Consider the following 14,254-nt stretch of genomic DNA (forward strand, 5'->3'; position numbering starts at 1 on the left):
TCAAGAATTTGTTGGCTTCAAGTCAATTATCAAATGCACAAAAGTAAATTTTGTCTAAAATGGAATGAAATTGACACAATTTAGATGCTCGTTACCTAATAGCAGAAGATGAACTTTTAATGAAAGATTCAATAAGACCTGATGAGACTATCATAAATTTTATCTTATTGAATGGAAAAAACTAGCGAAATGGAAAGAAGTAAAAAAAAAATAATGGATTTCACACACTATCATCAAGGAACAATTATTATACCAATTTCTCCCAACAGCGATGAAACATGAAATCCTATTACTCATAGGCAGTTAGTAAAACACTGCGCCTGTTTCTACCATTAAAATGATAACAAAAACGAAAACAAAACATAGACCGGGTAACTATCAATCTTTCATCTCATAACCGATTTCCTCAAACACGTCTTTCATCTTACACTGTTTCTCATCGGCAACCATCTGAACTAGTCTAAGCCCAGTGTCACGGAGCTCATTGTAAAGCTTTAGATCAGCAATATGTTTCAAGTTAATCTTTTCTGGCGTCTCAGTTCTGTTAATATTTTTTTTTGGTTAGTATCGTTGCAATTTAGCCGCCGAAACTTGGAAATATAGAATAAGGTAAAACATACATATGTAATTCGTGAGCCAACGTCTGAAATTTCTTCTCTAATTCCTGGTAAGATACCTTAAGGGCAGCGAGTCGCTGCTGTTTACGATTTAAACGATCCTCAACGCCCATTATGTTACTCTTTGCCCTTTTTCTGTGTATATAGTTCCTCATCTGTAGATTTCAATGTTGTTTGTAGAAGATAAATATCAGAAAATGATATGGAGAAATTAATAATGGAAACATAATTTGCATTAATACATAAAGCCCATCAGACAATGCTGATAGAATAATGGTATAGATATATATCTGGAAGAGAATTAAATGCTAAACATAGGCGTGTATATATACTAATTCATGTTGAAGTTTCAGGTCGAGTAATATGACTGACTGTCTGTAGAACTAGCGAGTCTTGATTATACCAGCGGCGATCAAGGTTTGAATCTTCTTGAAGACGTCTGGGTTTCTCATGTGTTCCTGTAAAGCAGCAGGATTTTGCTGAGCTTGTGAGAGTATAGATTGCATGACAGGGTCTTGTAAAATTGATGCAACTTCTGGATCCTTGGTAGCTCTAGCATACGCTTCCTCTGGAGTTTCATTGGCGTTTGCAGGTTCGAATCTAGCTTGGGAGGCCTTGATGTATAATTGGTCAATTTCTCTAGTGTTTGCACCACTGTTGACCTCTGCATCTTTGGTTCTTGCACTATCAAGTGTTTCGATGGCACCAGCATAGTCTTTGATAGCAATTTGACCGGTGGCCTTTCTAATGTATGCTCTGACAAAGTTTGGATCCTTCTCGATGGCTTTGTCACAGTCTCTAATGGCGTCAGCGAATGACATCAACTTAGATAGAGCTGCAGCTCTGTTAGAGTAACCTCTGGCATCGTTTGGATTTCTTTTGATCATTTCAGTGTATGCTTCGACAGCCTTTGGCCAGTCAGCCTTAGTGAAGTATTCCTTACCTTGTAATCTAGCTTCTTCTGCCTTTTCAGGGTCCATGTAAGATTCTGCTTCCTTTTGCTTGAGTTCCTTTTCTGTGTTTCTTAATTTCGTTAAGATATCTGGGGTACGATGTTCAGTTAGAGATTTTTCATAGTAGTCGATAGCCTTCTTTAAATCGCCAAGCTTGTGGTAAGAGTTACCCATACGAGCGAAAGATTTTGAAATGACTTTGTAATCAGCTCTGAGTTCTCTACCTTGTTCCACAGCCTTTGTTAGAGTTTCGATGGCTGCCTCGTAATCACCTTTTTCATATTCTGCTGCAGCACGGTTGTTTAGATACGTGATGTCATTATGAGTTTCCCAAGCTTCATTGTATTTTTCAATAGCTTCATCGAATTTTCTTTGTTTGTAAAGCTTGTTACCTTCAGCTTTTGCAGCTTCGGCCTTGGATTTATCATCGTCAACTTCCATTGGTTCAGGTTCAGGCTTTTTAGTTTCAACCTTTGGTTCAGCTTTTGGTTCAGCCTTTGGTTCAGCCTTTGGTTCACTTTTAGTCGCTGAGGCAGCTTCCTTGGCCGCTGGTTCCTCCTTTGGAATGGAGTTGGATTCGTTTGGGTCCATTGATAAATCGATACCCATCAAAGCGGCAAGAACAGTCATCAATCTAGGATCGGACAACATTTCTTGACCCATAGCTTGTGGATTCTGTTGGAACTGTAAAATCTTAGCGACAAATTGAGGATCTTTCATAAACTCGGCGGTTTTCGGATTCTTCTTCAACTTTTCAATCATCATTGGGTCCTTGAACATGTTTCCTAAACCCAAATCCGGTTGCGCAGTTCTTTGTTGTTGAGTTTGTTGCACTTGCGATAACCCATCTTGTGCGGCTTTGTTAGCACTATCCAACTCCAAAGCCTTCTTATAGCTTTGTTCAGCCTCATCCAGGTCACCCAAACCGTAGTGCGCAGCACCTAGTCTGTTATAACCTTTAGCCCACGATGGATTGATCTTTACACATTCGTTAGCATCGTCCAACGCCTTCACAAAATCCTTATTAGAAGCGTAACATGCAGAACGGTTAGAGAACAAAACATGGTTTGGCTGTTCTGAAACTTCAATAGCCTTAGTAAACAATTCAATTGCCTTGGCATAATCCTTGGAGGCAAATGCCTGGTTACCTTCTTGTTTGAATTGATCAGCACTCATCTCGTTTGTAAAATCCCTAGATTTTTTTCTTTGTTTCTTGACGCTAGTACCAATAAGACGAAACGAATAACACTGTTTCAGTTAGACAATTAGCAACTGTTCCTAGGTTGATATTCGACGCGTTATCTGAACTTATTGGCCCAAATTCACCATTCGATCTTATCAAAACTCCCTCTTTTTATATTAGTTGGATGTCAATTGTTCAAAGATTGTTAGGGCAGAGCAGTATTTTTTTTCGAGAACGTTCTTGACATGATGTTACCCGGATCTCGTGATAACACACATGTTGTATAACCCAAAAACAGAGGCCTGACATATCCATATAACGAGAAATTCTGTGCTCATTACTCATTGCTTCTCGTTTCAATTATTGACTACCGTATGAATTTCAATTTAGCGCTGAACATTAACCCTGGTAGTATCCTTTTCACCACATTTTTGTTTGTTTCCTATCTATATTTTGTCATTATTATTCTGACATTGATGAAAATTTAATATGTTCCTAATCTGGAGGTTAGCTCATCGCGAACAAAGATTAGTGATTTAAGAAGGACCTTAAGGCCTATATCTGAACATTTCTTAGGCGTTATTAAGCGGGATTTGGAAATATGACTGCTACTGATTTTGAAAGAAAAACTGATTTGTTTTTAGAGTGGTTACCCACAGTTGGAATCAAATTGTCTAAGAATGTCAAAATTGTCGATTCGAGAGATGAGCATCAAGGTAGATCTATGATCTGCATTAACGACGTGAAGGAGGGAGAGAAGCTGTTTTCGGTACCTGAGACAGCTTCATTGAATATTATCACCGGTTCTTTGGGTAAACTGGATGAAAGCTATTTAGGAATTTTGCTGAGTAAGGTTGAACATTGGCATGGTTTGATTTTAACCATCTTATACGAGTGGAAATACCTTGGCGAGAAGTCGAAATGGTGGCCATACTTTCAGGTACTACCAGATCAGTTTGATACGTTGATTTATTGGGATAAGGAAGATTTGGATAAATTGAAGCCCTCTTTGGTGCTGGACCGTTTGGGTGAACAACAATCCAAGGATATGTACGTCAAAGTTCTGGAGTTGATGAAAACATTTAATGTTGCCGATAAGATTGGAGAAGTAACTTATGATGATTTCCAGCGTGTTGCTTCATGGATCATGGCTTATTCATTTGATAAGGAAATCACTGCTGAAAATTCAGAGGTAGTAGGAGAGGAAGATGGCGACGAAGAAGAAGTCGAGGAGGAAGTAGAAATCACAGAAGATAACAACGAAGATGAAGATGCTGATGAAGATGCAGATGACAGCGTTATTGAGAACAGTGTTAACTTTGATGGCGTCATCAAGTGTATGATTGCAGTCGCAGATATCCTAAATTCCGATACCAATTTGGTGAATGCTAATATCATATATGACAAGACAGGCTTGATCTGTTGTGCAACGAAAGACATCAAGGCAGGGGAACAAGTTTACAATATCTACGGTAATCATCCAAACTCGGAGATCTTGAGAAGGTATGGTTATGTTGAATGGACTGGATCCAAATACGATTTTGGGGAAGTTACGTTGAAGAATATCCTGGACTCACTATCGGAGAAGTATAACGTCAGCACTGAGTTTTTAGATAGAGTAGTTGAAATTTTGAGAGAAGATGAGAAGATCAAGGAAATATGGGATTATGAAGATGTTGTGCTGGATAGCTATGACTGTTATGCAGATGGTGAAACAATTCCAGAAGCTGCATCAACCATTCAAATCCTATTCGTTCTTTTACAGTCACATGAAGTCGTAAAGCTGGAGGAATTAGCTTTAACTAGACTATTACAAAGAATTGTGAAGAAGTGCCAACAATTACTGGAAAGTGGACGTGTTACAGAATCTGTTAATTCTATTTGGCAGCAAGCGGTGGAGAAGAGATTGAAGATGTATCCCCAAACCAACCCAGTTCTTTCTGAAGATAGAATTAAAGAGACCTTCGCGAAGTCTAAGAGCGACCAAAGACAACTAATGGCATCATGTATTTTAGAATGTGAAAGAAGATGTATTGCAAAGTCGCGTGAAGGGATAAGTAAACAATTTAAACTATTAGATGACGAGAAATTATTAAAGAACGTTTTGAAAAGACCAGTTGAAGAGGAGAAGAAGAAGAAGAGTAGAATAGTTAAAAGAGTCAAAAAGAACAGAAATGACGATTAATCGCTGATGCTATTTCCAAAATATGAAAAAGTAGTTAGTTGTATTTATAGATTTATAGATGCTTAATGTATATTGCACTGGGGTGCAATTCAATATCTTGCGGGACAGCACATGTCTTGAATGAATCATCACTCACTGCAATCACCAAATAATCTTCGGTGCAACATAACTTCATTATTGTATCATCTAATTTATGGAACTCCTCTTGTTTCTTCCTGGTAACTAAATTCCAACTAACTATCTTCCCATCTGCTCCGCCGGTGAACAGATTTAGAGAGTTGGGTTGGAATGCGAGAGCTGTTACGGGGAACACCATCTGAACGTCCTCTAAATTCATTCTATGGCAACGAAATGCAAACTTTGGCGATTGATCATCGAAGAACTCTACCGAAACCCGACCATCGACAGAACCCTGTACAAATCCACGATTGTTGGGAATTAAAGTACAGCTCCGGCATTGATACTTCAAACCTGATTCAGTTTCTGTAATGTCCCAAGATGGGAATTGTATTAGCTTAACTTTACCAGAAGATAACGAGCACATTACTCTTACTTCCGATGCACAGAGCTGGAATATCTTCTCTTCAAATTTCCACTGCTTCACTATCTGGTTTCGCAGGTAATCCAACACGATAAGTGACCCATCCCATGAAGATGCTATAATAAAATGGTCTATAGAGGTGATACCGGATACACCAAGAGAGAAAGACATAGTATCGTTAGGAATCAATCTTTCAGATTCCCAATCCGCTTCCAAAACTTCACCTTGGACACTTCCTGCCCATATTCTTCCATCTTTACTGACGTGACAACTAGTCAAAGGCCACGAATGCTGTAATTTCATCAGAAGCTGTTGCTGTGTAATATCGAAGAGTGATAGACTCCCATCCCAGCAACTAACTACCACTCTGTTGTCCGATGAGATTATCCTTATATCACTGATATAGTCCTTCGGTACGCCTTGTAATTTTGCGTAACCATTCATCACAGATCAACGATATTACTCATACCTTTGTACCACTTAATTACCGTGATCCTCCACCCAATGACTACCAGCAATTTAATGCACCCTAGTTCTTATTTCCTCAGTATTTGTACAGTTATAAAATGTCTCGAAGAAGGTTGAATTAATTCACATGAATTTAAAGGTTTCTTATTGAAATTTAGACACAAATAACGTACATCAAGGAATTGTTGAATACAGAGGAATAACCTTCAAAGCAACGCAAGTACTGATATAAAGCGATTAGTGAATAGCAATTGGCTGCTTAGAAACGTTGCCATTGTCATACATTTTTGAATATTTAGAGATCTAAACGTTTATTTACAGGAATCAATAATAATAGGGTCAAGGTAATTGAGAAAAGATCTACTAGTTTAACCACCCTTAGTTGCAATTTCGGTTTATACCATACGGAAAGGGAAGGAAAGAGAGTAAGGATACTGCAGTCAAGTCTTATTAGAAGCGTTTCCTTAAAGTTTTGGAAGATATGGATGCGATCTGGAAGAGCACAACGGGGCGGTCTGATACCAGCCCATCGCAAAGCACTCAGAGCCTGTTAAATGACAAGCTTGTTGAGAAGATTATATATATGGCATTGCCTGCCTCTAATGATCTGGCTACTGATACTATAGAGAATAGGGTACAGGCAGGTGCAGGAAGACCTGGCTTGTCTGTGCCGATAATGAGTAGGAACTTCGTGCAGATGAATTCGAGGCTTGGCGCCCCATTCATGATCATTGATGAGATAATAAGGATCTTCAATTGGACTAATGCAGCTTATACTTTATGCATAATGTCATTCTATTCGTTTCTAGTGTTGAAACCATTACCAGTGCTTGTATCGGGTCCTTTCGTGTACATTCTATTTGGCATCATGTCACCAACGTATATGGATATACATAAGCCTGATCCTCACATGAACTTAGATCATAACCCAATTCCTGCTCGCGGGCCTCCGTTGAAAAATCCACAATTGCCAGGTCCTGTTCCAGAGTTTAGCAAGGAGTTCATATTAAACTTAACTGACTTGCAGAACCATATGACGTTATATGTGATGGCATACGATTTCGTATCGAATTTTTTGGCTAAGTTTGCATACTTTAAGAACGAGAATGTCAGTTCGGCCGTATTTCTAGGACTACTGCTATTCTCTTGTATCAATTCGCTAGCTATTGATAGTATTTCCTCGCTAATACCTTGGAAATTCATCTTTTTATGTGCCGGATGGACTTTTGTAATATCGTTACATCCAAAGATAAGGGACACCATGTTTAATTTGATGTATTCAGAGGAGACACGGTTAAGGATACTTACCAAGATGAACCACATAGAGCGTATTATAAACGATAAATTTGATTCTTATGAACCCAGAGAAAGAAGAGAAGCTTCGATATTCGAGCTTCAGAGGTTCAATGCGGAGGAAAAAAGTTGGGAATTGGTTGGTTATTCTACAGATGAATACGCATTGTTTTCTGAGAGTAGGATGAAAGAGCTATCGACCAGTCAAATACCTAACGTTCAGACATTGGCAGAAGTAAAGCCTCCTGCAGAATGGGATTGGCTACTTAATGTAGATTGGACTTTAGACCTTCATCCTACGGAATGGGTATCTGCAGGTTTCATACAGTACGTTGATGTTGACAATGAAACAAAATGGGTATATGATGTGGAGCTGAATGGTGAAAGGGGCCAATACAGGAGACGAAGATGGGTGAAAGCTTGCATCAGACAGAAACATTTTACAGCTGCAGTGAAGAATGGTGGAAACAGCACCACAAAAAGTAATGAAGTTAACGAAACCGATGATGAAATGGAATCAGTAGATCGAAATTTATACAATGGCTATGCTTCGATTACACAAACATCATTCTCTGGTGCCGATAAAAACGCTACAAAGACTAATGATGCAAATAATGATAACGGCATAGTTAAGTCCCCTTCGACTGCATCCATATCCAGCTTTATCAGTCAGGGAAGCACAAACTCCGTAGCTCAACAAACAAATTCTGCTGAAAAATCGAAAGCTGTGAGGAGCTTAACTGATCTCCTTAGTTTGACAGGCTGATAACAATTACGAACTCTCTTATGAGATTATTTTTCTTTGATCGTTGTATATCGACAGAAAAACCGTCTTCCTAGCTCTAATTTTTACAACTAACATTTTAAGTGTAGACTCTCTTTTCTGTTTATAGTTATTTCATGAAATCCATAAGACTTAATGATACATTTTTCTTCTTTGATTCCTCTTTCTCCTTCTTACTTGCCAATAAGTTGGATAACGTTGACTGTTTCCTTTTCTTAGCTCTCTCCTTCGCAGTGGTATTTTTCTTGATCTTATCATCATTGACTTCGGGAGACGATTGTCTCGGCCATTGGATATCGACTTTGGGAGATGGCTCCTTACTGGAAGCATCTTTTTTGGGCTCCGTTTTATCTACCTCGATGTTATATTCGCTCTGGCAATGGCCACATTGATATCTCAAATTCCGAGTTACTACCCCGTTCTCGTCAGTTTCTCTCAGCAATTTCATTGTAAGGTTATATCCGGCTATCCTTACACACCCACAGTTCCCACAGAACTTGACATTATCAGCACGGATGCTCTCGGGTAACGGCAGTCTATATCTCTTTGCTGTATTGTAGAAATTCTTCAAGTATAATCCGGACAATTGTGGTTCTCCCAATCGCTGCACATGATGTATCATATTGTATTTATGGGCCATGGTCCGATCCATGAATTTTTCCCTATCCCTTCTGCCACTCATTTCAATAGTTTAAATGCCACCCTGAAGTGTCGCTGAACGCTTGCCCTCTTATTTAATATGTCCTTTATCCGCATCTTGTACATGCGATGAGATGAGATCATCTTTCGTAATTTTTCACTTTAATTCTGATTACTTAAAGGGAAGTGAAACTGGCACAAGCTGAGGCAAAGCTGTTCACCTTGCTCGTGATGTATTATTCGTTACTTGATAGGGTTATTTATACACTCTATGCTAAGGGGGTATTTGGAGAGTTTTTATCTAGTACTCTATGATTTTAGATTGAATATAAAAAAGCTTATCGTAACTATACTATTTTGTTTCGTTTCATTTCATATCGGTCAGGTAATGCGAATATAAGAAAGGGTCTCGTATCCTGCTGACATTAGGATACAGAGCTTGTAGTTCTTGGTGACATGCTAAACATTTCTTCTGGAGAAGGTAGCATACATAGCGATTTTGTCTTCTTGAGTTTGGGTATCGATTTTTCGTTGGGTAAAGTTGCCGTCTTTCTTTTCTTCGGACTATTCGGAGGAGTAGTTGGTGATTGAGAAGACTGTGAAAGCAGTTGTTTTTCTTCCCTTTGCCTTTTCCTTAACTCACTAGCCTCTCTTTTCATTTGTCTAACCTTTTCTAGTTGTTGCTGCGATAGGAAAAAGTCGCTCATATGTTTCTTTAATTCCGTGACCCATTCGTCGCAATCAGATTCTATTTGGTAGTCTATAATCCCATGCCAGTTACAATCACCTATGCTTGTCTTATTAATTAGTATTACTAAACCACCACGATCATGAACTTGTTTGCTAATTGTTTTCACCAATCTTTTGACACCATCAACTTTTAAACTTGTTCCCATGATCAAAAACAAATCAGGTTTCCCTCTGTTGATATCCATGTTCAATCCCTGTGTAATAAAATCTGCGTTTGGGTGGTTCTCGCCGTAAAGAACTATGTTAGGACGTAGCATACCCGAATGACCCAAACATCTTTTACCCTCGATAGATCTTCTGTTATTCTTTTCGAGACACTTTGGACACACTGGAAGTTCTCCGTTCTTCAAACAACGTTTCCAATGCCTTGACCATGAGAAGACTTTGAAACACTGTGTGCATGAGAGTGTTGTCAAATCTCCATGTAATTGTACAACATCCAAATTTTTCCATTGGATGGAGAATGATTGATCTGCATCCCTAGATTTTGACATCTGTAATCCTAACATTTCTTCTAACCCATCAATATTTTGTGTGTAACAACGTAAAAGTTTGCCCCTGTTCTTTAAATGTGCTATAAATTCGTGCGTCTTTGTTGGTTTGGCTTGAATTGTGTGTGAATATAGATTCTCCATGAATGAAGCAAAAACACTGATTTTCTCTTCTTCTCGAAATAGCGATATATCAAACATATCCTGTCCTGACCTGATATTCACATCAGGGTATTGTTCTTTAACCATCCTATAAAGACCTTCAAATGACCTAAAATCTGGTATTCCCGCATTACAGGATATTCCAGCTCCTGTAAGTACAGCACATTTCCTAGATCTATGTATCACACGGTTAATTTGTGAAATCAACTCGCTATTTTCATTGGTCTCTCGATACTCTGATAAAGACAAATGCTTTACTCTTTCCGTTTGGATCATGGACCCCAGTGTGACTTTCCTTGAACTTTGACTACAACATCCTTCAGATTCCTGAGAAGATGAAACTCCAGCATCATTCTCTTCCATTTTCAGATTCTTGCTCGGACTGAGCACTATAGCAGACATGTCGAATGATATATTCTGGATAGATAGATAACCGTTAGTTTCACTCCTGGGTTAAAACCGATTAGAATCAAAAAATATAACCAGTTTTCTGTTCTTCTCCTGACACTTAGTTCGAAATGTAAAGAATATTTCTTGAGACCGGTGCCAGCTGATTTATAGGTGTCGCTGGTCGTCTGCACACCGAGTCTTTGTCGGTTACGAGAAACCTCCCAGTGTCTAGTTTGTCTTTGGCAAGAATGTCAAAGTTATAAATCGTTGAAAACCTTAAAAAAGCTTTAAAGTGACAGAGATGTTTAGTTTACAAATTTCCAAATCAGGAAAGAGACCAATATTGATGGAGATGAGGAACAATAGCTGAGAGCTAGGAAATGTTGGCAAGGCTGTGATAGTCGTTTCAAAGGGCCCTTGTTGATTTGTTTTTTGCACGATGATATATTATATTCGTATGTTATACAGAGATATATATGGGTGTATTTAAAGATTGGTCATTTGTAAAGGTAAAATAATGATATAAAAGAAGATAATATTTTTATTATTAAGTTTAACAAACTGACCAAGTTTATTCTTCGTCTTCCAAAGTGGCAGCGGCGATACGGTCCAAATCTCTCAAACCGTTGTCAGAGATTCTTCTACCACCCTTTGGAGAGATTTCGACGACACCCAACTTTTCCAAGGATTGCAAAACCTTTCTGTTGATGGAACCGGAAGCGTCGACGTGCTTGTGTGGTCTGACACCTCTGTTCTTGGCACCACCGTACAACTTGTTCAACTTACCGACACCGACTTGCTTTCTCAAGTAGATGTGTCTGGCGACAGAGGCAGCTCTCTTGTAGAACCAACCTTCGGAGTCTTGTGGTGGCAATTCATTACCAGCGGAAGTCTTGACGATGTCAACGTAACCTGGAACTTCCAACTTACCTTGTCTTTGCAAGAAAGAAGCGTAGTTGTTGATGAAATCTTGAGCTGGAACGTCTCTATAAGTAAATATTCATGCGAATGAATTGTTAGTAAAAATGGTTCAAAAAACGGTTTAAATTCGGGGATAGATATTGATTTCAACGTTGGTCTGTCATCAGGGAACAGCTGTAGTTTTAAGTAATAGTTTTTTCGTCATTTTCTGCAGTACTTGGGTCACATTGGGAATTGGTAGTATCGTCTCAGAATTTGTGATGTCATGACATATCTCGCTCTAACTGTGAACATCCCACATCAAATAGTTTTCCATGAAAACTATGCCCAATGCTAATCTAGTATTTCTGATTACTGTACAATATTCTGCCTCTTTATATTCTTACGCAACATTATTCGTTTCGTTAATTGGTCGATGCCTCTCAGTACTCAATATTCCTCAGTTAAATTGTAAATACATTCTTTCCACGTCTTGTCATATCGGGTACATCTAGTACAAGTTTCTATATCCTATGTCGTTTTCATGGTTTGCTCTTATTGCATCGTCCCATCCGTATTCAAATCTCTAATCTCCCGTTGTAATTCATGTATAATTCGTTCACGTACCTAACGGAAACACCTGGCATTTTGTTCTTGACTTCTGGATATCGTTACTCGAAACAACTAACCAAAGCTAAACACTAAAAGATCTAATCTTTAACTATGAATAAGCCTTATTTACACTATATCAATCGTTAACTAATTCAATAACTTATTCACCAGTATCAAATATCACAATAGCATTTGGAAATTTTTGGTGAAGCTGGCAGCCAGGACGGCCACTGAGACTGAGCCAGACAGGGCCGGGGAGAGGAACTGGCACTGGACTGCCATGAATGGAGTTCAGGCTAGGAAGAGGAGAAGCTAGGCTCAGTGGATGGAAGGATAGGCGGGAAGGATAGGCGGACGGTTGCCCTACGCCAGGTGTGGCATCAGTCCTGAGACGTTCTTCCCCAGGGAGGAACCTTTCGGTCCCTGGGGATGACCAGTCGGTAATGGAGAAAGAGACAGAGATGATAATTTCCTATTTAGGTATACAATAGTATTTTCAAGAATTACATGCGTCTATAATATACGGTGTATGGGTGTTGAAACTGGAAAAGAACAGAGCAGTCCTGTACGTTCTCACACAGATCAGAAACTGACGATACCTTCACCTCTGATATACCGATGAAGACTTGCACAATCAGGTGATCATGCTCAGCGTAAGTAATTAATCGTATGAATTTTATTCTATTATACACACGGGAACCTTCCCCGGACATAAACACTTGAAGATAATATTAACTAGTAGTAGCAACGTTGCAAAAAAAGGTAATGGCCATCTTGTATTATAACAATCTTTTTATTATGGAATAATAAGCTAGCTATAGAATACGAAATAGAGCCTTTGCCTCGAAAGCAAGAGGATGCAAGATGCGAGTAAACAGAAAGGAAAAATTAATATGAAATCATATTTCCGGATTTGCTTACACCTTGAAGGCTCTAGATCTACGTCTACCTCTAGCTCTTTCGAACTTTCTACCGGTAGATTGGATTCTTGGAGCCTTACCCTTGTGAGGACCGAAACCGAAGTGTCTAGCAGCTTCTCTGGAAGCTCTTGGACCTCTGACGATCAAGGTGTTTTGACCCTTTGGAGCTCTAACAGCCAATTGATCCAAAGTGATGGCTTCACCACCAGCCTTCAAGATCTTAGCCTTGGCACCAGCAGTGAATCTCAAAGCAGCAACGGTGGTCTTTGGGAATTCAAAGATTCTGTTGTCATCGGTAACAGTACCAACAACGACAATGGTCTTTTGAGCAGCACCTTCTTGCTTCAAGGCTCTAGAGATTCTGGAAACAGAAACTGGTGGTCTGTTGATCTTGGACAAGAACAAAGACTTCAAGATAACCTTGTTGAATGGAGCATCAGTACGACCTTAATTGAATTTACAGTTGTAAATTTTGTTAGTAAAACTGGAACCGAATAGGGCGAGATTCTACAGATCCGGGAATGACAAAAGTGTAATTCCCGGACTCCGTATTGAAGGAAAATTGTTTAAAAAAAGATCCTGCTCACTTGTTTCCTAAGTACAGAAAGGACACATTGGTATCCCATCTCGGTACGTTGGAATGAAACGCATTGATCTCAGTGGGTAAAAAAGTATCTATCTCTTTCAATAGATCTAATTCCCACTGACCCAATACTCGCAGAACCACGACATCATGGTCTTCTGATGTCAAGGTGCATCGACGCTATGCACTTAGCGGACGCTACCTCTTTTCGATTTCCCTGTTTGATTTTGTTTTCATTCGAAAACAGATAGTTAAAATTTCGACCATATCAACGTAGTTGGTATGATCGTAGTGAGTATGAACCCTTCTTCTCTTTTTCCCTTCGTATTCCATCGTTGGAAATGTAATTATCTGACATACGAGCCAAGAAAGCGTATAGCTTGACCAACAACTTCAAGTAGACGTTGTCGGACTTTGGAGCAGTTCTGTGACTGGATCTCTTGTGTTGCTTGGAAGTGTGATCAATACCCATTTTGAGACTTGCTTATTGTGTGTGTTCTTTCAAGAATTAATCGAGATAATAGTACATTAGAACATATGCTTAATGGTATGATTAACTGTATTGAAAGATGGTTTCTTCATATATGCACTACTCGTAACGATGTGAAATTTGTCGATGTCAGTGAGTTGATGAGTTTTGAAAACTTTATTCCTATTTAGGTAATATATTGTTGGTTTTCTAGTTTTGAAAAAACTACATCCGTACATTCTCAAACAGTCCCAGAAAACATATGTTAGTCATGTGACCTGTGTTCGGCTTCTGTCCAGTGACAGTGTCATCAC

At 39.0% G+C, this 14,254-nt stretch overlaps 9 protein-coding genes across 9 annotated transcripts; 2 read left to right on the forward strand and 7 right to left on the reverse strand.

The window, feature by feature from the left end:
- Positions 1-378: 378 nt before the first annotated feature.
- SAE3 (Sae3p) lies at positions 379-730 on the reverse strand (the record flags this gene model as incomplete). The annotated part of the gene is made up of 2 exons (XM_002999303.1): positions 379-541; positions 621-730. 2 exons carry the CDS (start codon positions 728-730, stop codon positions 379-381), a joined length of 273 nt encoding a protein of 90 aa, XP_002999349.1.
- A 270-nt stretch (positions 731-1,000) lies between these two features.
- STI1 (Hsp90 cochaperone STI1) lies at positions 1,001-2,746 on the reverse strand (the record flags this gene model as incomplete). The annotated part of the gene is made up of 1 exon (XM_451313.1): positions 1,001-2,746. The coding sequence occupies one exon, from the start codon at positions 2,744-2,746 to the stop codon at positions 1,001-1,003; it is 1,746 nt and encodes a 581-aa protein (XP_451313.1).
- A 608-nt stretch (positions 2,747-3,354) lies between these two features.
- RKM4 (ribosomal lysine N-methyltransferase) lies at positions 3,355-4,938 on the forward strand (the record flags this gene model as incomplete). The annotated part of the gene is made up of 1 exon (XM_451314.1): positions 3,355-4,938. One exon carries the CDS (start codon positions 3,355-3,357, stop codon positions 4,936-4,938), a length of 1,584 nt encoding a protein of 527 aa, XP_451314.1.
- A 52-nt stretch (positions 4,939-4,990) lies between these two features.
- On the reverse strand, positions 4,991-5,923 carry BUB3 (Bub3p; the record flags this gene model as incomplete). Its single annotated transcript, XM_451315.1, has 1 exon — positions 4,991-5,923. The coding sequence occupies one exon, from the start codon at positions 5,921-5,923 to the stop codon at positions 4,991-4,993; it is 933 nt and encodes a 310-aa protein (XP_451315.1).
- Positions 5,924-6,428: 505 nt separating this feature from the next.
- On the forward strand, positions 6,429-8,006 carry PEX29 (Pex29p; the record flags this gene model as incomplete). The annotated part of the gene is made up of 1 exon (XM_451316.1): positions 6,429-8,006. One exon carries the CDS (start codon positions 6,429-6,431, stop codon positions 8,004-8,006), a length of 1,578 nt encoding a protein of 525 aa, XP_451316.1.
- Positions 8,007-8,133: 127 nt separating this feature from the next.
- SNM1 (Snm1p) lies at positions 8,134-8,706 on the reverse strand (the record flags this gene model as incomplete). The annotated part of the gene is made up of 1 exon (XM_451317.1): positions 8,134-8,706. The coding sequence occupies one exon, from the start codon at positions 8,704-8,706 to the stop codon at positions 8,134-8,136; it is 573 nt and encodes a 190-aa protein (XP_451317.1).
- Positions 8,707-9,088: 382 nt separating this feature from the next.
- Positions 9,089-10,468, reverse strand: HST3 (NAD-dependent histone deacetylase HST3; the record flags this gene model as incomplete). Its single annotated transcript, XM_451318.1, has 1 exon — positions 9,089-10,468. The coding sequence occupies one exon, from the start codon at positions 10,466-10,468 to the stop codon at positions 9,089-9,091; it is 1,380 nt and encodes a 459-aa protein (XP_451318.1).
- A 559-nt stretch (positions 10,469-11,027) lies between these two features.
- KLLA0_A07194g (40S ribosomal protein eS19) lies at positions 11,028-12,003 on the reverse strand (the record flags this gene model as incomplete). The annotated part of the gene is made up of 2 exons (XM_451319.1): positions 11,028-11,442; positions 11,984-12,003. 2 exons carry the CDS (start codon positions 12,001-12,003, stop codon positions 11,028-11,030), a joined length of 435 nt encoding a protein of 144 aa, XP_451319.1.
- An 882-nt stretch (positions 12,004-12,885) lies between these two features.
- Positions 12,886-13,943, reverse strand: KLLA0_A07227g (60S ribosomal protein eL18; the record flags this gene model as incomplete). The annotated part of the gene is made up of 2 exons (XM_451321.1): positions 12,886-13,334; positions 13,832-13,943. The coding sequence occupies 2 exons, from the start codon at positions 13,941-13,943 to the stop codon at positions 12,886-12,888; spliced, it is 561 nt and encodes a 186-aa protein (XP_451321.1).
- Between the last annotated feature and the right edge of the window lie 311 nt (positions 13,944-14,254).

Source organism: Kluyveromyces lactis (assembly GCF_000002515.2).
Source record: "Kluyveromyces lactis strain NRRL Y-1140 chromosome A complete sequence".
NCBI lineage: Eukaryota > Fungi > Ascomycota > Saccharomycetes > Saccharomycetales > Saccharomycetaceae > Kluyveromyces > Kluyveromyces lactis.